Source organism: Mesoplodon mirus (assembly GCF_964341445.2).
Source record: "Mesoplodon mirus genome assembly, chromosome: 15".
NCBI lineage: Eukaryota > Metazoa > Chordata > Mammalia > Artiodactyla > Ziphiidae > Mesoplodon > Mesoplodon mirus.
The window spans coordinates 55,941,962-55,961,901 of NC_138991.1; the positions used below are offsets into that span (position 1 = coordinate 55,941,962).

The 19,940-nt window shown below is 43.4% G+C and overlaps 1 protein-coding gene across 1 annotated transcript in view; it reads left to right on the plus strand.

Annotated features, from left to right (window-relative positions):
* The first annotated feature begins 7,820 nt into the window (after positions 1 to 7,820).
* Positions 7,821 to 19,940, plus strand: part of GSPT1 (G1 to S phase transition 1) — a 30,480-nt gene continuing 18,360 nt past the window's right edge. Inside the window, exon 1 of the mRNA XM_082600680.1 lies at positions 7,821 to 8,434. Coding sequence (XP_082456806.1) covers positions 8,086 to 8,434 — 349 coding nt within the window. The 5' untranslated portion in view covers positions 7,821 to 8,085. The remainder of the gene's footprint in view (positions 8,435 to 19,940) is intronic.

Consider the following 19,940-nt stretch of genomic DNA (forward strand, 5'->3'; position numbering starts at 1 on the left):
ATCACAAGCACTGTGGTAATACCTCAGCAATGATGAACCCTGATTTCTGCGGAATGAATCAACTTTTCATCTGAGTCAGCTGATTAGTATCAGACTTTCTCTGTGCTCTCTGTTATGGGTCTTTTACATTCACAAAGCGGATGTAATGAGATGATCATTAGCCCTCAGACAGCTATTTCAAATGTAAATCAATAAGCCAGTGGAACCTGGGGACTGCTGCTATTTAGACACCTTTTTATTTTATTTTATTTTATTTTTTGCGGTACACGGGCCTCTCACTGTTGTGGCCTCTCCCGTTGCAGAGCACAGGTTCCGGACGCGCAGGCTCAGCGGCCATGGCTCACGGGCCCAGCCGCTCCGCGGCATGTGGGATCTTCCTGGACCGGGGCTCGAACCCGCGTCCCCTGCATCGGCAGGCGGGCTCTCAACCACTGCGCCACCAGGGAAGCCCTAGACACCTTTTAATGCCCAACCTCTGCTAACCCAGGGAGAGAGTTGGGCCATGCTGGCTGAGGAAACAGGCAGCTCTTAGGGTGGTCCTGGTAGTTTCATTCTGCTTCAGGGGGACAAACCCATTTACAGGGAACCCCAGGGGGTCAGCGATCATTAAACTTCTTGGATTTTGGCCACGGAGGGCACTGGGATTACGTTGGCTAAGATCTCTGAATACAAGCATTTCCTTCAGATGAATGGGCAAAGTGACGTAAAAGATTTACTCACAGAAGCATCTCTGATTCCTGGGGAAACCAGAACAACGAGTTTTCCTAGCAGTTCATTGGGAAGGTGGTTAACACACAGAAGCCGGTGAGGAAGCCAATTTCAGGACAAGAACTAAGCACACAGGCTTAGTTGCTCCGCAGCATGTGGGATCTTCCTGGACCAGGGCTCAAACCCGTGTCCCCTCTGTTGGCAGGCAGATTCTTAACCACTGCGCCACCAGGAAAGCCCTTTTCCCTTACCTTTTAAATCTTTTACAATGCAATCTTCTTTGTGAAGAACTGTTTATGTATTTGTGACTCATTGAGACCCCTTTTGATGTCAGCTCTTAGGTCATTTCATTTCAAACTGCATTTCCATTAATCTAGACTTAAAAAACAAACAGGGACTTTCCTGGTGGTCTAGTGGTAAAGAATCCGCCTGCCAACGTGGGTTCGATCCCTGGTCAGGGAACTAGGATCCCACATGTCGTGTGGCAACTAAGCCTGTGCGCCACAACTATTGAGCTCGTGTGGTACCTCAACTAGAGAGCCCATGTGCCGCAAACTACAGACCTTACGTGCTCTGCAGCCCACGCCACAACTAGAGAGAGAAAACCCACACGCCACAACTAGAAAGAAGCCTGCACGCCACATGAAGACCCGACGCAGCCAAATAAATAAATAAATATTTAAAAATAAATAAATAAAAACCAAACAAATACCACGAAGTTTGGTGATGGTGTCACACCTGTGAATATACTAAAAACCACTGAGTTGTACCCTTTATTGTTTTTTTTAAATATTTATTTTATTTATTTATCTGGTTGCGCTGGATCTTAGTTGCAGCTCGCGGGCTCCTTAGTTGCAGCTTGCTGGCTCCTTAGTTGTGGCATGCAAACTCTTAGTTGCAGCATGCATGCGGGATCTCGTTCCCTCACCAGGGATCGAACCCAGGCCCCCTACACTGGGAGCATGGAGTCTTAACCACTGTGCCACCAGAGAAGTCCTGACTTGTACCCTTTAAATAGGCAAATTGTATGGCATGCAAATTAAATCTCAATAAGCTGTTAAAAACAAACAAACCACACAAAATGAGAAAGTCTAGCCAAAATGCAGAACCAGTCAATTTACCACAGTATTTGTTGCCAATTTCAACAAAATGTTTGCTGGGTGAGGAAATCAAGCAGCAAGCAGTGTATTTTCTATTCATTATTGCTATCTGGGCTGGCATGCCCCTCTGGTTCCAAATTTCTATGAATAATTCAGAGTTGGCTATATTTAGCAAGAACAAAAACTCTGGCGGGGCAGGGAGGGATAAATTAGGAGTTTAGGGTTAACATATACACACTACTATATGTAAAATAGATAACCAATAAGGACCTACTCTATAGCACTGGGAACTATACACAATATTTTATAATAACCCATAAGGGAAAAGAAACTGAAAAAGAATATATATATATTCTTTTCAAGAATGGTAAAGTGGGGACTTCCCTGGTGGCACAGTGGTAAAGAATCTGCCTGCCAATGCAGGGGACACGGGTTCGAGCCCTGGTCCAGGAAGATCCCACATGCCGCGGAGCAACTAAGCCCATGCGCCACAACTCCTGAGCCCTCACACCACAACTACTGAGCCCGTGTGCCTAGAGCCCGTGCTCCGCAACAAGAGAAGCCACCGCATTGAGAAGCCTGCACGCCGCAACGAAGAGTAGCCCCCGCTCGCCGCAACTAGAGAAAGCCCACCCGCAGCAACGAAGACCCAATGGAGCCAATAATAAATAAATAAATAAATTTATTTAAAAAAAAAAAGAATGGGAAGGTGATCGAATTCTGGCCAATGACATGAGAGGAGATACCTCATAGAGGGCTTCTGGGAAAAGTTTCCTCATTCCTAGAAGAGGGGTGCAGGATGATATGCTCTCTCTTGCTTCTCTGGACGTGGCATCTGGAGTCCTGCAGCCATCTTGGGACCAGCCTGAGGATGAAGCCAACACCCAGAGGAGCAGACAGATGGAAAGATGTAGGTCACTGGTGATGTCACTAAGCTCCCAAACAAATGGACTAAGAAGTCAGTCCTACCTTAGGGTTTAGAGTTATGTAAGATAATACATTCCTCATGGTTAAAGCTAGTTTGAATTGGAATCTCTGTAACTTGCTTCTGCAAGGATCCTGACACTTGTACAAGTACTGTCAGTGTAACAAGGAACTGGCAATAACCTAAAAGTCTATCAGTAGGGACATGGGTAAAAAAGAAAGATGTAGAAATAGATGGAGTTACTGTATAGCAGTTAAAAGATATACACATGGAAGAGATTTTGTATACCATATGTAAATCTTACAACAACATAGTGTATCTTTCATTGATTTGTATGTTATATGTATATAAATATGTCTTTAAATAGATTCGATGGATCACATTAAATATATAAGAGTGGTTGCCTTTTTTGAGGGGGTAGAATAGGACAGGGTTGGGTGTAAAGAGGTGGCCTGTGCACTGGAATTGTTCTATTTCTGATCTTAAAACATGAACCAAGATAATGTTAAAAACTGACAATCCTGGACTTCCCTGGTGGTGCAGTGGTTAAGAATCCACCTGCCAGTGCAGGGGACACGAGTTCGAGCCCTGGTCCAGGAAGATTCCACATGCCGCGGAGCAACAAAGCCCATGTGCCACAACTATTGAACCTGCACTCTAGAGCCTGCGAGCCACAACTACTGGAATCTGCATGCCACAACTACTGAAGCCCGCACGCCTTGAGCCCGTGCTCCACAACAAGAGAAGCCACGGCAATGAGAAGCCTGCACACTGCAATGAAGAGTAGCCCCTGCTCACCGCAATTAGAGAAAAGCCTGTGCGCTGCAACAAAGACCCAACGCAAGAAGGGAGGGATGGAGGGAGGGAGGAAGGGAGGGATGGAGGGAGGGAGGAAGGGAGGGATGGAGGGAGGGAGGGATGGAGGGAGGGATGAAGGGAGGGAGGGAGGGATGAAGGGAGGGAGGGACGGGGGGGGGAGGACGGGGGGGGGAGGGGGGGAGGAAGGAAGGAAGGAAGGAAGAAGGATTAAAAAAAAATTGACAATCCTGACATGCACACGCTGCTATATTTAAAATGGATAACTAACATCGACCTACTTTTAGCACTGGGAAGGAACTCTGCTCAGTATTATGTAACAACCTAAATGGGAAAAGAATTTGAAAAAGAATAGATACATGTGTATGTATAACTGAATCATTCTGCTGTACACCTGAAACTAACACAACATTGTTAATCAACTATACTCCAACACAAAATAAAAAGTTAAAAAAAATTGACAATCCTGCGATTGTATGTAGCTATGTGAGTGTTTGTGGGTCTTTGTATATTCTATATTTATAAAATCCTCAAAGGTGAAAAAAAATCCCCCTCCCCCAATGCTACCCCTGGCCCAAACAAACTTAATTAAGAAAGGCAGAAAAAAAACCATTCTTTTGGTAAAGACTTGGGAACTGAGGCTAACGTCTGTATAATTACAAGTGGGCTCGAAGAGTTCAGAAAACATGGCTTTTTGTTAGTATGAGAGTTTTCAACCTTTTAACTTTTTATTCTGAGGTAATTAGAGGCTCGTAAGAATTTGTAAAAATATTACAAGAGGTCCTATGTCCCCACTACCCAGCTTTCCCCAATGGTAACATCTTACATAACTATAGTACACTATCAAAACAAGGAAATCGACATTGTCACAATACAATTAAGTAGATTCTACACCTTACTGGGACTTCACCTGTTTGGTTGCACTGCACAGCCTGCAGGATCTCAATTCCCCAACCAGGGTTGAACCCGGGCCACAGCAGTAAAAGCTGAAAGTACTGAATCCTAACCATTAGACCACCAGGGAACTCCCTTTAATGTCTTTAAGTTATAAAAGCAACTTACTCATCAACGAATTAGTGGATAAACAAGAAGTGGTACATCCATACAAGGGAGTATTTCTCCACCATAAAAAGGAGTGAAGTACTGATACATACTACAACATTTTGAAAACACTTTGCTAAGTGAAAAAAGCCAGATACAAAAGGTTATATATTGTATGATTCCACTTATATGAAATGACCAGATTAGGTAAATCCTAGAGATAGAAAGGAGATTGGTGGTTTTCAGGGGCATTGGGGAGAGGAGATGGGGAGCATGTTCCCATGGGAATGGGAACCATTACCAGCTTTTCACACTTGTGTTCATATTTCTGTAGAAAACATGTCGGAGTGGGACTGCTACATCAGTGTCCATTTGTGTGCACACATTTTCACCCACTAAAAGCCCGGGACAGCTTTGATTTTTCATATCAGTCTCATGTTCAGAAGTATAAAAGATAAACTCTTAGGTTAAAAAAACAAAACAAACTACTGTGTATTTGATTAAAGGTGCAAATGCTGTGACCCTGATTTAAAGGCAGAATAACTAAGCGGGGGCTTGGAAGACCACAGAGAATGAGAGAGGTGGGGGGAGAGGGAGAGGGAGAGGGAGAGAGAGACTAGGAATGACAGCAGGGGGGATTTGCATTGGAAGATGGGAATATCTGTGGTAAAATGGCTCAGACTTGAACAAGCATAGCTTTGCAAAGTTAAGCTGTTGTCAAGCTAACCTTGTGTGTGTATCACAGGGAATAGCAGGACGTCCTTGGAAAACTGTCTCTTAAAGTTGACAATCCTGTGTCTCAACAGCCCCAGATGAGTGTAAAGGGGCAGTATCGTCCCAGACTCCCTACTGATTCCTGCATTCAACATTTATTAAGAATGTTTTTTAGGCCAGGCATTATACTGGGCATTACAAATATAAAGAAGATGAATAAAAGATTCTGACCTCAAGTTGCTCAGTCTTAACACAACAGTGATTATCAAGACATTGTAAATCAACTATACTTCAATTTAAAAAAAATAAAGAAAAACGTGGGGAAAAAAAAAAAAGAGCTTCTCCCTTTCCTGCTTGGAACAGTGCCTCTGGCAGGTCAAGGCTTTTGAAAACAAACAGAGTGGATTCTTTCCTGAATAATTATCCTATTCAGGGACAGTTAATGACATCAACTTTTCTAAGCTGCAGTCTTAGCAGTTTCTTTGTCCCTACAAAAAGCACCAAAAGAAATTCTGCTAATTTAATTAGATGTGAAGAACTAACCTATCAGAGTGATCACCCAGTGCCCTCCGGGTGATTCCTCTTGAAGTATGGTATCTGATGACAAGGGTTGAAGAAGGACAGTGTGATTCACCATCTGAGTCAGTTGCTTGTGTTGACACTTTCTTAGGAGTAGGTTGGGGAGAGCAAATCTTGAGTCAGAAGTCACTTTAAGCACTTTATTTCGGACACATTGTGTTTTCTTCTTCTTGTGACTCTGAGTCAATAGCAAGGCGGGTCTCCTATATATGAAAGAAGGTCTGATTTTTATATCAATCATTGGTAAATTCTCTGTAAACCTGAGGGCAATCACTTAATACCAACTTTAAAGCAGGTCACATAAGAAAGATCCAGTGGGGTCTTCAGAGAACTATATTAATAGGCTGTAAGCAGATTTTTGTATTAATCAGAGGAATAAATCCTCTGTTGTGGGGAGGAGAAAAATATCAATGTCCAGAAGATTTCAGGGAGCATGAACCACAGGCCTGTTGAGAAACTTAAAGCCAGCCTTGTGATAACTGAGGTCACTGGTTTCTTTACATTTATAGGGCTCAATTTCCCAAGTGTTATGTGTTAAAGAAACAAAGCATCCATCAAATTTGCTAATTTAATATTAAACACAATTTCAAACCACTTAGGCCTGGTTTTCAAAGGTAACTGACAGCTTTGTTTTTGATTTGTCTCATTAGGCTGAGTCCTCTTTTACCTTTAAAATAGATATTTAAAATTAAAATTAATATCTAGATCTAGATTTTGGACCTTAACATAAGGTTGTTAAGAAACATTCCTTCTGTGTTCCCCCCTGTACTCTGTTATTTCTAGCTAACAGGTTAGTTGCACTCTTCTTGCAGAAAAATATCAACAATATGTTTTTCTCTGACTTGGGCTCCACAAGGGTGAATTAAAAGAAAACTTAACAGGCACTTTCCTACTTCGAGCAGTTGGGTCTACGTATTTATCTTTTGCTTTTTTTCTTTTCCCATGTTTACGGAAGCGCAACCTGGCAGCGTGAGATGCAGTCAATCAAGTACTTCGGGAAAACCTGAGCAAATCCGACCATTCAAAAGAAAACCACTTCACCTGAAGGTGTATAACGACGCTGGACGCACAAAAATAACCCTGTCAGTTGGGTCCAGCTGGCTACATCATGGAATATGGCAAACTTCTGTTTAGTTTGCAAAGCCCTTGCCCGGGAGGAGAAAGGGACGGAAAAGTTTGAGTGAAGGCTTTAAATGACTAGTCATACAGACAGTGAGTCATTGTAAGTTTCCAGTTAATAATCCCCTCTGCCGGGGTAGAACCTGGGCCGGAGCGCTTTATGAGCCACTTTGCAGTTTTAGTGGTAATGGGTCACGGTTTTATTGTCTCTTCCACCAAATGAATACAGAAATGAAGGACGCCCTGCGTTGCCTTTGAAATGTAGGGCAAATTCTGGCTGGGGGCGGGGAGGAGGAAGGTGGAAAGAAAGAGAACACTGTACGGAGACTGTAAGGCAGGGAACGCAGAGGGCTGGTGAAAAGAGAAAGAAGGAATTTTCAAGAGTTGAAAGCTTTTTTCTCCACCTTAGAACTGCTGTTCGTTTTCCCGCGTCCTGTGTAGAACAGGACGGAGCGGGCCACCCCCGCGAGCTGAGAGACTCACGGTCAGCCGCCCCGCGCCGAATCGCACCAGGGATCGCTCCCACCCCTGCCCCCACCCGGTGACAGGTGGGGCCGCCGAGCGTCGACCAGACCTCCGCCTCCTCGCGCTGCATGCCGGGAGCCGGCGCCGCTTCCGGTTGCTCCCGGCCCCGAACTCCGACTCCCGTCGGCCCCCGGGAAAACCGCAGCGGGGTCGCGCGGGCGCTGCCGGAACTCGTAGTTCCGCCTTCTACCGCGCTTCATAGGCGGAAACGGGGTTGACCGGGGCCGAGAACTACCGAGGCGAAGGTACGGGTAGCGGCGAGGGATCAACCTGCTCCGGGCGTGGGGTTGGCGCTGAGGCGGTCGGAGGTGGTTGGGGCTGGGTGGGAGGAGATCCGCTCGCACACACGAGGAGGGCTGAGCCGCTGCTGCCGTCGTCGTCGCGAGTGCGGAGTCGGGACTGGAGCTGCTGCTGCGACGACGCCGGGGATTGTGCCGCTAGCCCCCGGGCTTTCTGCCTCGCCGCTTCCCTGGGTCAGCGCGGCCTGCTCCTCCCCGGCCCATAGCCCCCGCCTCCATTTCCCGCCCTCTCTTTACCACACACACGGCCCCCCCGATCATGGATCCTGGCAGTGGTGGCGGCGGTGGTGGCGGTGGCGGCGGCGGGAGCAGCAGCAGCAGCGACTCAGCACCGGACTGCTGGGACCAGGCAGACATGGAAGCCCCCGGGCCGGGCCCGTTCGGCGGCGCCGGCGGTCCCTTGGCGGCGGCGGCCGAGGCCCAGCGTGAGCACCTCAGCGCGGCCTTCAGCCGGCAACTCAACGTCAACGCCAAGCCCTTCGTGCCCAACGTCCACGCCGCCGAGTTCGTGCCGTCCTTCCTGCGGGGCCCGGCCCAGTCGCCGGCACCCCCAGCTGGCGCCGCCGCCAACAACCACGGAGCCGGCAGCGGCGCGGGAGGCCCTTCGGGTAAAGGGCCGGGACGCGGGGCAGCCCCGGGACGCGGGAGGTAGCCGGGCTGCGAGGGCGGGAGCAGCCGGCCTGGGGGCCGGAGCTCACCTGGGATGGGGCCCGGGATGGGGTTGAGGGCGCGCCTCGCCGGGCCGGGGACGCGTGGCCGTGGGGCCGGGCGGCACGTGGGGCGCTGACAGCGGCGCCCGCTGTCCTGGGTGGGGCGGCCCCGGGCCGGGGAGGCGAACTGAGTGGGCTGACCGCGGCGGAGGGCCGGGCGGGGCGGGAGCAGGGTGCCGGGCACACCGGAGGGGCCTGGTGTCCGCCCCTCCCCCCCCGGGGCCGCAGTTCCCCGCTGGAAGTGGGAACAGTATGGGACGGAGAGGGGGACGGCCGCGGGTCAGTGCCACGAGGCCTAGAAGCGAGGACAGATGGAACCAGGAGGAGGCGACCGGATGGGCGTTGAGAGAGATGAGGAGTTGGGGAGGACGGCTGGTCGAGTTTTCCCTTCACCTTGGGCCTAGGCGAGAGAGCGTCTCTCGCTGCAATTTCTATTACTGAAACTGTAATTACATTTAACGTATCTACGGCACTGAACCGTCCTGAAGGAATCCCAGGATGCATTGCAGTCTTGCGATGGGGCAGAAACTGTTGGCTATCTATAGATCTTTTTCACCCTTAGCATTTTGTAAGCTTGTGAAGTTCACAGTGTCCCAAAGTTAGAGCTCCTCACTTAACATTAAAGTGTGTAGGAGACTACGCTGATTTGTGTGCCCTTTTTTTAAGTGGGATTTGGACTCTTCTCCTTAGTTAGTGACACGTTTAGAATTTTTATTGCGTTAAAATCGTTTGCCTTATTTAGGTTACTTGGTGTAACTCACTCTCTGTGCTCCTGTGTCAGGAATTTGCCTGTTCAGACACCTAAGCATTTGTTATAACTTCTTAGGTGTCACGTGCCGTTTTGACCATAGCGAGTAGACAGGCTTTCTCTGGTTTCAAGTTAAGTTCAGTCTTCAAAACACTGTGTATTTAGGGGCTGCTTAAGTGATGGCATGCTTTCAGGTACTGATTTTGCAGGAATGTCAAATGAGTGAACTTGATTTCTCTTTAAAGTTCTATATTCTAGCATTTCTTGGATAAGCAGACATTGTAAAAAGTGCTCTAGGAGTTTAGTTTCTTCAGAGACTTTGGCTACAGTTTTCTCTCAAGAGGCAAAAAGCGAGTTTGGGGAAATGTTTTTGGGAAGTGTGTCTGAGCACACAGTTCGGATTTGCTTGTTTTATTGATTGGTATTTCTTTTACTTGTGTGAAGCCGTTGAAGTTCGCCCTTTGAATAAGGAAGCTTAGCTTTGCTTAGACCAAGTCCTTTGGGCCACGTAAACTAGTTCGCTTACTAACTCCTAAAAGTGCCTCTTTCCCCAAACCTTGTCATGAAGTTTGCTTTTATCCAGTCATTTTATTTTTTGGCCCTCCCTCCTAACTCTGGAGTTGCCAGTCATCAAGGGACATCTTCCTTAGAGCAGTGGTCTGGAATGTTGGTCATTCTTGAGTGAGTAGGCATTGCCTCTTACGTAGAAGGACTGTCTTTTCTCTTCCTGGTATTTGCCAATTTGCAGTTTTAATCCTTTGCTCTGTGACACTGCTAGAAATTGGAGATGTAAGAATGTATAGGAAAGTGGTTGTCCCTACCTTATGGTCCCTACGTTGTGGTCAGTTTTTTCTTTTTTTAATCAGAAACGTATCTTGGTGTTACTGACTCTATCAGCTGCTTAAAACAACAACAGCAACCTCTGTAGGATGTCTGTTTGGAAAAGAATGGATTTTCTAAATTGAGGTCCAGAGTTAATGTGGCACCGTTGGATTACATGTTCCAGCTCATTCAGGTCCATAAATTACCAGCATCAGAGCAGAGGACTATGCTTGGAAGAAGCAGGGAAAAAATTGGAAATAGCACTTAGGTTGAAATTTACAAAGGGGAAACCATAAAGTTTGCAAGTTTTTTATACTGAGGAAATGGACTGTAGGGCTAGCATGTTTTCTTCTGTCGTTAACCCATAGCTGAAATTGGTGGTGGGTGTGTTTTTAAACGAGATACCGGGGAGCTCTTGAAGGAGTCTAGAGGTAGAGCGCTAGAATGAATGAACGACTTTTAAAATGTGTGTGTCTAGGATGAATATCTGTCATTCTCTGGAAAGAAGGCTAGTTTTCTCTTTTTCTGTCTTCCTTTCTCTTTTCTTTCTTTTTTTTTTGAAATAATTTCAGTGGTGCTTTGAGCAGCAGGTAGAGGAAGATGCCTTGGCACAGAGTCGTTCACTTTCACTGGCAGGCTGCTGGTTACTGCTTGTATCCGGCTATCTCGAGTCAGAGCTTGGGATGCAGTGTTGACCTTGGATCTCTTTGAAAATTTTTAATATAGGTTTCCAGAGAAATGATTAAGTAGAACTCATGTAAGTGTAATTAAGTATAATTCACTTAAGTGCAGTTCTCTACAGATGCAAGTAAAATGGCTAAGTGATGGTCGTTTAGAGTCCCTGAAATGAATGAAAATGTAGACAAGGGCTGTGTGTGCTAGAACAAACATTTTCTGTGATCGAATGTACTTATTTTCAGTTCCAATTTGCACCAAGTTCAGTCTTGCTCTGTCTTTTTTTAGTGTGAAATGAGAAACAGGTTCAGCAGTGTTAATCAGGGTTACTTGGTGTCTTGGTCTGTTTGGGCTGCTATAACAAAATACTGTAGACTTGGTAGCTTGTCAGCAACAGAAATCTATTGCTCACAGTTCTGAAGCCTGAAAGTCTGAGATCAGGGTGCCAGCCTGGATGGGTGAGGGCCCTCTTTCCTCTTCTGGATAACAGAATGCTGACTGACTTCTTTCTGTGTCCTCACAGGGCTGAAGAGGCAAAGGAGCTCTCTGGGGCCTCTTTTAGAAAGGCACTAATCCCATTCATGAGGGCTCTGCCCTCATGATCTAAGGCCTCCCTAAGGCCCCACCTAATACCATCACTTTGGGCATTAGTATTTCAACATACGAATTTTGGGAGGAACACAAAACATTCAGGCCATAGAATCTGGACTTTTAGACACTGCCAGAGCTTCTAAAGTAATGGTGTAGAGTTCGTAGAGTTCTTTCTGTCATCCCACCCTCAATGCCTCTCAAAACTCTGCGGTTGTAAAATGGGTATAGAATAAAAGTAGCAGTCCCCGGTGAGCCCTTAGAGGGGGCTTATCTCCCAAATATAACGAATTATATTGAATTTTAAAGAGAAATGTTCTGTTTTGTAGTGTTTGGTTTTTGCTGAATGCCTTGTGGAGGAGGGACTTTTTTTTTTAATGATTGTTATGATTCACATACCATAAAATTCACCTTTTAAAAGTTCAGTGGTTTTTTAGTATATTCACAAAGTTGTGCTACCGTCCCCAGTTGGTGGATCCTTGTTAATCACTGAATTTTCCCAAAGGTGACCTCCTCAGGGCCACCAGAGTAGAGAAGATCCAGAGTCAAAGTAATGGTTGTTTTGTCCTGAAGGACTCTTACACTTTATGTTAAAGAACACCAGCTGACTGATAGTTAAGTTTACATAGATGATAGATATGGTTCTCCACTTGACACTTGTTTTTCTTCTCCTATGTGACTGAAATGCCTGCAATAACAATTCTAATAGAAAGGATTTTTCAGATGGGACAGTGAATGGGATAAGTGGGCTGAGGAGATTAGAGAAAGTATTGTTCCTGGAGTATTATTTCTTTTCCTACCTTGACTTACTGATTATTAGAGATCATTCGGTTTGGGCTCTTGTTTCATGATTTTACATGTTGGAACGGCTCAGGTGTGAGGATACAGGGAACAAGTGAGGGCGTCCACTAGTGCTGTGCCATGTTGAGCAGCTGTTTAAACTGTTAGAAATTTTGATTGGGAATAAACTTTCTTTATTTTTTATTTATTTATTTTTTTGGCCATGTCACTGCATGTTGGATCTTAGTTCCCTGACCAGGGATGGAACCCGTGCCCCCTGCAGTGGAAGAGCAGAGTCATAACCACTGGACTGCCAGGGAATTCCCATGTGAATAAACCTTCTTTAGAGCAGGTTTTATTCAGTGCTTTTTGCTTCTGTGTGTGTGTGTGTCCTTTGTTTATTTTTCACCTTTTCTGGAATTGTACTGCATGAAAAGATAACAATTAAAACGTATCACAGCAAGTTAGGGAAATATTGTAGAGAACAGATTTTAGCCTTGTTTTTTTTTTGCTGGGGAGGAAATGTCTTAAAGTGTTAAAATAGCGTTGTCTTCCTGATTGGAGAGAAAGGAAGGAAGAAAAGATTTGATAAACTTTTGGGGTGAGTTAGCAGTATTAGAATGAAATTTTTTGAGATGTGAATCTCTGGTTTTGCTCAGATATACGTATAGCAATTAGTGAACAGACATTTGCCTGCCTACAGAAGGCAGGATGCTGTGCTAGGCACTTGAAGTGGTACCACCAAGATGGAGAACTGGTTCTCAAGGAGTCTAAAAAGGGATCAAGTACCCAGTTTACTCTAATGGAAGGCACTTCTTGGTAAGAGGGCCAGGTAGAGGGCTTTCAAAGCTGAGAAGAACTGTTCACAGGTACCCTTGTATAAAGTCAGTTGTGAAATCTTAAAACCAAAGATCTGTTTTCTACTAAGTGCTCTTTGTGAATACCATAAGAGTGGGGGTGGGTTTTTTGAGCTATAATTAACATATAAAATTCATCCTTTAAGTTTGTTAGAAATTTGCTAGAGTACAGCATCAGTCATCTTTACACTACTTGTAAGTAGAGGCTTGTTTATTTCATATCAAACAGCAGTGAGTTACTGTGATTCTGGCTGTCTATTGGGTATGTTAATTTAGAATTTCATCATTCTATTCACAGTTCTTAGAAATGTTGGGGAAGCAAGAATTTGGCTACTAGTTGAAGGTCCTTGATTGTTCTGAGGTCCTCAGACTGCTTTTTTAGCTGTCAGTTGCTGATTCATACCAAAGCTTCTTAAAAGTTGTATCCTTGTTTTCAGTAGATTTTAACAAAGTGTGGCTGGACTACAGATGTGTAGTTGTTTTTTTCCATAAATGACTTTGTTCTAAGGAAACCTAGTCGTTACAGTACTCCAAGTTAAACCAGTGCCCATTATACTCTACTTCCTAGGTGAGAGAAACACTTAGCAAGGATTTTTTGAGCATCTTTCACTAGCCTAGCTTGAGAGTGGTCGCACCAAATTCCAGACCACATTCTGACAAAGTAATTGTATGTCACTTCACTTGAAACAAAAAAAGCATACCTTAGCAAACCACTATGTATAAAATAAATAAACTACAAGGATATATTGTACAGCACAGGGAATATAGCCAGTATTTTATAACTATAAATGGAGTATAACCTTGAAAGATTGTGAATCACTGTGTTGTACACCTGAAACTTATGTAATATTGTGTATCAACTCTACCTCAATTTTAAAAAAAAAGTGCGTACCTTAGAATGTCACTGGGGAAATTTCCCGGTTGACTAGTTCTATAGAACTCCAGTGGGTTACTGTAGTGCTAAGTAGTCTGTGTCCATCTTCTTTGAGAGTTTGGTTGCACATGGGTGTTTTTCTGTTTTCTTTGTACTTTTTTGTGGTATCTGAAATTAAATATCTCATTGTTTTTGCAGTAGATAGGATATAAATCATAAATAAGACTATCTTTTAGGTTTGTTTGAAAAAGAGAGGGATTTTAGTTACCCTACAGAAAAGCCTAATCAGGTTGATATGTGGCATTGCTTTAGTGACTGAGTAAATAGGTTCTTAGAAAATAGGTTCTTAGAATGTTAGGGCTAGAAATGACCTGGCAGTAATACAGTCTCATTTTCAGATGAAACTGAAGCCTACAGATGCTGAGTGAATGCCTAAGGTCACTCACAGATTTAAGGACACAGTTGAGGCTAGAATCCAAATTTGCCAGCGCTAATTTAGTGCTCTTTCTGGCACACCATGCTGTTTAATAATGGGGAAAAAGGGCATGCCTAGAGCTAATTACTACAACCAGCATGGATTTTCTAAGAGAGTGGCCCTGGAATTTGCTTTTCTTTATTTCATTCTTAAAAGTTTTTGTAATTATTATGGGGCTTTGAAATGCTCGTAATAATATATATATATATTTTTTTGCGGTACGCGGGCCTCTCACTGTTGTGGCCTCTTCCGTTGCGGAGCACAGGCTCCGGACGCGCAGGCTCAGCGGCCATGGCTCACGGGCCCATCCGCTCCGCGGCATGTGGGATCTTCCTGGACCAGGGCACGAACCCGTGTCCCCTGCATCGGCAGGCAGACTCTCAACCACTGCGCCACCAGGGAAGCCCTCATAATAATAAATTTATTGAGCAGTTACCACGTGGTTAATATGCCCTTATCTTCACAACAACCTCTTGAGGTATAGGTACTGTTGACCCATTTTTACAGATAAGAAAATTAAGGTTCAGAGAAGCTAAATAAACTTCTGGTGAGGTGACATCCATGAATAGATGGAGGAGTTAGGATTAGAATCTAGGTCTGATTTCAAAGCTTATTCCTAGTAATATAGTAACTCGACTAGTTTCCTAGTGATTGGATATTAAAAGATATTTTTGGCTGAGACACTTTTTCAGAAACTGGGCCTATGAGTTTGTGCACTATGGCACCGTCTCCATGTTCTTTCTCAGTAGTAGCTGGGTGACATTGTCATAAGTAGGCAATGCTCTAATTTAAAGTAATATTTTGAAATTACTTTTTCATACATTTTAGGAAATCATGTAGAATACTTTAAACAGCTCTGTTCACCACTGTCTGTAACATGTGTTTTTATTTTTAGCGTGTTAGGTAGTTAAGGCAAAACTGCGGACTGTATATGTTCTGTGGGCTTTTCTTTCTGATGTCTGCCTTTACTGTTTAACAGTGTTGTCTGTGGGAGAAAAATGCCTCAGTGTGCAGTTTGGTAAGACTGTATGGTCACCTGTGTGCTAGAGAATTTTAGTTTTTTATTCAAGCTGTACTTTAACATCGCTTGGATATTGTTTCTCTAACTCCTTTCTTAGAAAATTGGCACATATAAAATTGTTTTTACTCTACTGAACCCTAACGGAAACTGCTTGAATTAATTCAGTAAAAATTAACTGTATATTTATTCTATACAGTACACTGTGCCAACCTGTGGAGATTACAAGAGTAGAGGAAAAAAAGCCTCCATATTTCAGAAAACCAGTCATTCTGGCAGTCCATAATCTCCTAGGGAAAAAGAACTAAGCTATGTGTGTAGATGGATCTATAATTGAAAGAAGGGTCATATCCTAGAGGAGTTCAGAAGAGAGCTCATTAGCCCTTCAGGGTGGTGGGGTGGACCAGTAATGGGAAAGAAGTGGAAAACCAGATAAGGCAAGTTCCTACCGCAATTGAGGAGACTACTCCTTCAGAGGAGCTAGAACTGTGTACATGTGGCTATTTAATTTTAAAATTAAGTAAAATCTAAAATTCAGTTCCTTGGTCACAGTAGCTACCTTGCAAGTGCTTTAATAGCCACATGTGGCTAGTGACTATCATCACAGCACAGATATAGCACATTTCCACCATTGTAGAAACTCGGACAGAATTGTCACACTGTTTCTCACTTCCATGCAGTATAGGACACTTGTGACTTCTGTGACAGCACTGAAGTTGTTTTTATTTTTTTTCTTTAATGAACACACCATTTAGCTAACAGGCGTAAGATATTTTAGTTAGGATGGCTATTTTAAATATCTGTATTTAGTGTGTAAAGAGGATTAGAGATTGGTTTTATATCTAAAGCAGTGCAGATTTAAATTGCTTATTTATGAAATATATGGATTAAGCACTTTTCAAGAATTGGCCATGCGTTTGGCGCTTCCCTGGTGGCGCAGTGGTTGAGAGTCCGCCTGCCGATGCAGGGGACACGGGTTCGTGCCCCGGTCCAGAAAGATCCCACATGCCACGGAGCAGCTGGGCCCGTGAGCCATGGCTGCTGAGCCTGCGCGTCCGGAGCCTGTGCTCCGCAACGGGAGAGGCCACAACAGTGAGAGGCCCGCGTACGGCAAAAAAAAAAAAGAATTGGCCATACGTTTGTGTTTAAAACATGTAGCCGGAATTAAAACATGGCTTTCATTACCTGACACATATATGTTCTTGACTAACCTGTGCTGTACTGTGAACTGGCAAAATAGGAGTCTCCACATTGAAGTCCTTTGATCCATGATCAAATCTTTAAAAACGTTTTTATATTCTTTTAAAAAATCAAGCTGAAACCCATAACATAAAATTAATAATTTTAAAGTGAACAATTCAGTGGCATTCAGTACATTCAGTGTTGTAAAAACCATCACCTCTGTCTAGTTTTTTTATATATATATATAAATTTATTTATTTTTGGCTGCGTTGGGTCTTCGTTGCTTCGCGTGGGCTTTCTCTAGTTGCAGCGAGCAGGGGCTACTCTTCGTCGCAGTGTGTGGGCTTCTCATTGCGGTGGCTTCTCTTGTTGCAGAGCACGGGCTCTAAGCCCGCGGGCTTCAGTAGTTGTGGCACGAGGGCTCAGTAGTTGTGGCTTACGGGCTTAGTTGCTCCTCGGCATGTGGGATCTTCCTGGACCAGGGCTCAAACCCGTGTCCCCTGCATTGGCAGGCAGATTCTTAACCACTGCGCCACCAGGGAAATCCCCACCTCTGTCTAGTTTAAAAACATTTTCATCACCCCAAAAGGAAACCTGTATCCATTAAGCAGTTACTTCCCATTCCCCTTTCCTTCCAGTTTCTGGCAACCACCAATCTGCTTTCTGCCTCTCTGGATTTACCTATTCTGAATATTTCTTGTAAGTGGAATGGTATAACATGTGACCTTTTGTGACTGGCTTATTTCACCATGATCAAATTTAACTAGCAATTTTAAGACCCAGATTATCATCTGTGTTAAAACACAGTCAGTACTGTTGCCCGACTGTTCTTTGGTAAAATCTTGTCTTGTTTTAAAAATTGTGGTAATAATTTTACATCAGTTATTTGTTTCTCTTTTTAACTTAGGGTGTGGCAGTTTTATTCACTCATACACTCTGATAACTTTCCTACTTAATTAGAATTATTCCTTTGAACACTTGATAAGGTTATGTTTCTGAACATGGAGATACCATTGGAAAATATGAAACCATAATTTCATTCCTTGGGAGGTTTACTTCTCTTTCACTAACAGATATGAACCATGCAGGACTTGAGAAATCAAGCACTAATAGTCACCTGTTTGCTAACCATAAACAAATGACTTTGGGCCTAGTAGAATTCTCCATAAACAAATGACTTTGGGCCTAGTAGAATTCTAAGTCTAGGATGAATAGTAGCCAGTAAATCTGGATGTGATATGCACTATGAGTAAGACCAGAGTAGAATGAACAAGAAGGGGTTGCATGTGTGTGTGTTTGGAGACTGGGTACAACTATACTGAGAAGCTTAAATTTAAGGAACATCTTATTATATCTGTGATTTTTCTGGTTCATTATTCCAAAAACATCCATCACTTTGCAAATGTCTCTAGCACTGCCATTAAGTTTATAATGTTATCCGTGGTCTGAATGCATGGAAAGCTTTTTTTCCACCATGGGAAAACTATGGTCAACTTCTTATTTGGGGCCCCTTTAATAATATCGTGAGGTGTATATTAAGCATTTAATTTCTTTTGGTACTTGACTCTGTAAGCTTTATAAACTTAAAACAAACATACTATAAAAGTTAAGATATTTTGAAAAACCATGAACAGATTTTGCATTACGCATCCATGGGGGTGATCTCATGACTGATGTCACTGTCATGAGAAGTGCCTTACAGCCTAATGCATGTATTGTATACTTGTAAATTTAAGAGTTGGTTCTAGAACTAGGTGATCAGGTGTATGTACTACTTCATTGTTCACTTGCAGTTTGGGTCATCTTAATAAGTGACAGGAGAGCCCACCATACCAGTTATCTCAGTCTTTTCCTGACTTAAAATATTTGTACATCATCACTTATTCGGTTTACTTTTTCTGAGTGATTTTCAACAGGGGCTGTCTGAGGAACAGCAAGATGGCACTTACATAACTCGGAAAAGCCCAGTTGAGTCTGATATGTTAGATAGTAGTTATCTATTTCATAGGGTCTTCAGGGGAATTAAATGAGATAGCAGTTAGCACATAGGGCTCAATAAAAATTAATTGGAGTTAGGGTAATTTGCCACCAGCTTCACCCCTATCTCCAGTACTGTATGGATTGGTGAGTGCTTCTTATCCTTGTCCAGCCCATGATAGACACTCAGTACATGCTAGCTGATAGAATTGAATTGATACTCAGTCATGTTTGGAGGTGGAGACTCATATTTGTTGAATATCTACTAGGTGCCACAAGTTATTTAATTGATACTATACAAATGTATTCTCTCATTTAATCTTGTCTGGCAGATGGCATGTCATTTCCATGATTCCAGTGAAATAATTGTATCTCATAATTTATAAATGACAAGCCAGGATTTAAAGCCAAGAGTCAGCTCAGTTCTCCCCTCTTGCTACTACCCTGTGCCACCTCCTCCATCCCTAGGGTGGTATGTGAACTTGACTCATTTATAGCACTGCCTGGCTTTCTCTGAAAATTGAGTAGTTTTTCCTTATCTTACCTGTAAACTTTTTAAATAGGAAAACAAAATAAGTATATTACATCTGAAGTACAGTTCCTGTACCTTCCAAACTGAGTTCAAAGGATTTTTCTCCCCCCAGTTTCTGTTAAAATACCCTGCTTAACCACGTAAGTTGGGGTCATCTTAGACTTTTCATACTTCCTTTCTTCCTACTCCTGTCAGATATTGCTCCCATTATCTTTGCACTTAACACCTCCTCTAATTGTACTGCTTATTTGTCCTGATGGCATACTTTTTGTAAGTAGTGTTTTTGGTCTTTCTGCCTTGTAGTCTTTATCTCTCTGGTTCATCTATGCACTACCATAGAATGATCCTCCTAAGTAACACTTGGCTGGTATGTCACTTCTTTCCTCAAAAAATTGGTTGCCCTTTACCTTTCAGGGATAGGAATTAACGTGTTTTTTTTTTTTCTTTTTTGGCCACGCCGTGCCGGCTTGCACAATCCGAGTTCCCTGACCAGGGATTGAACCCAGGGCCATGGCAGTGAAAGCCTGGAATCCTAACTACTAGACCACCAGGGAACTCCCAGGAATTACTTTCTTCAGCACTTCATATTATTGAAGATTGGGCCCAAAATTTTGTTGACTTATGGGTGTTAATACTTTCTGGGCAATGATTTATTTTTATTTTTTTCACACAAATCAACAATGTATTTCAGTTATTTTAGATCTAATAAAATTGCAGCTGTAGAATTCCAGATTCTATTCCATAATACAATAATATTAGTGTTGATTTTATTTTTAAATTTAAAAAATTTTTTTGTTTCTGCTTTATAACAAAGTCAATCAGCTGTACGTATACATATATCCCCATATCCCCTCCCTCTTGCGTCTCCCTCCCTCC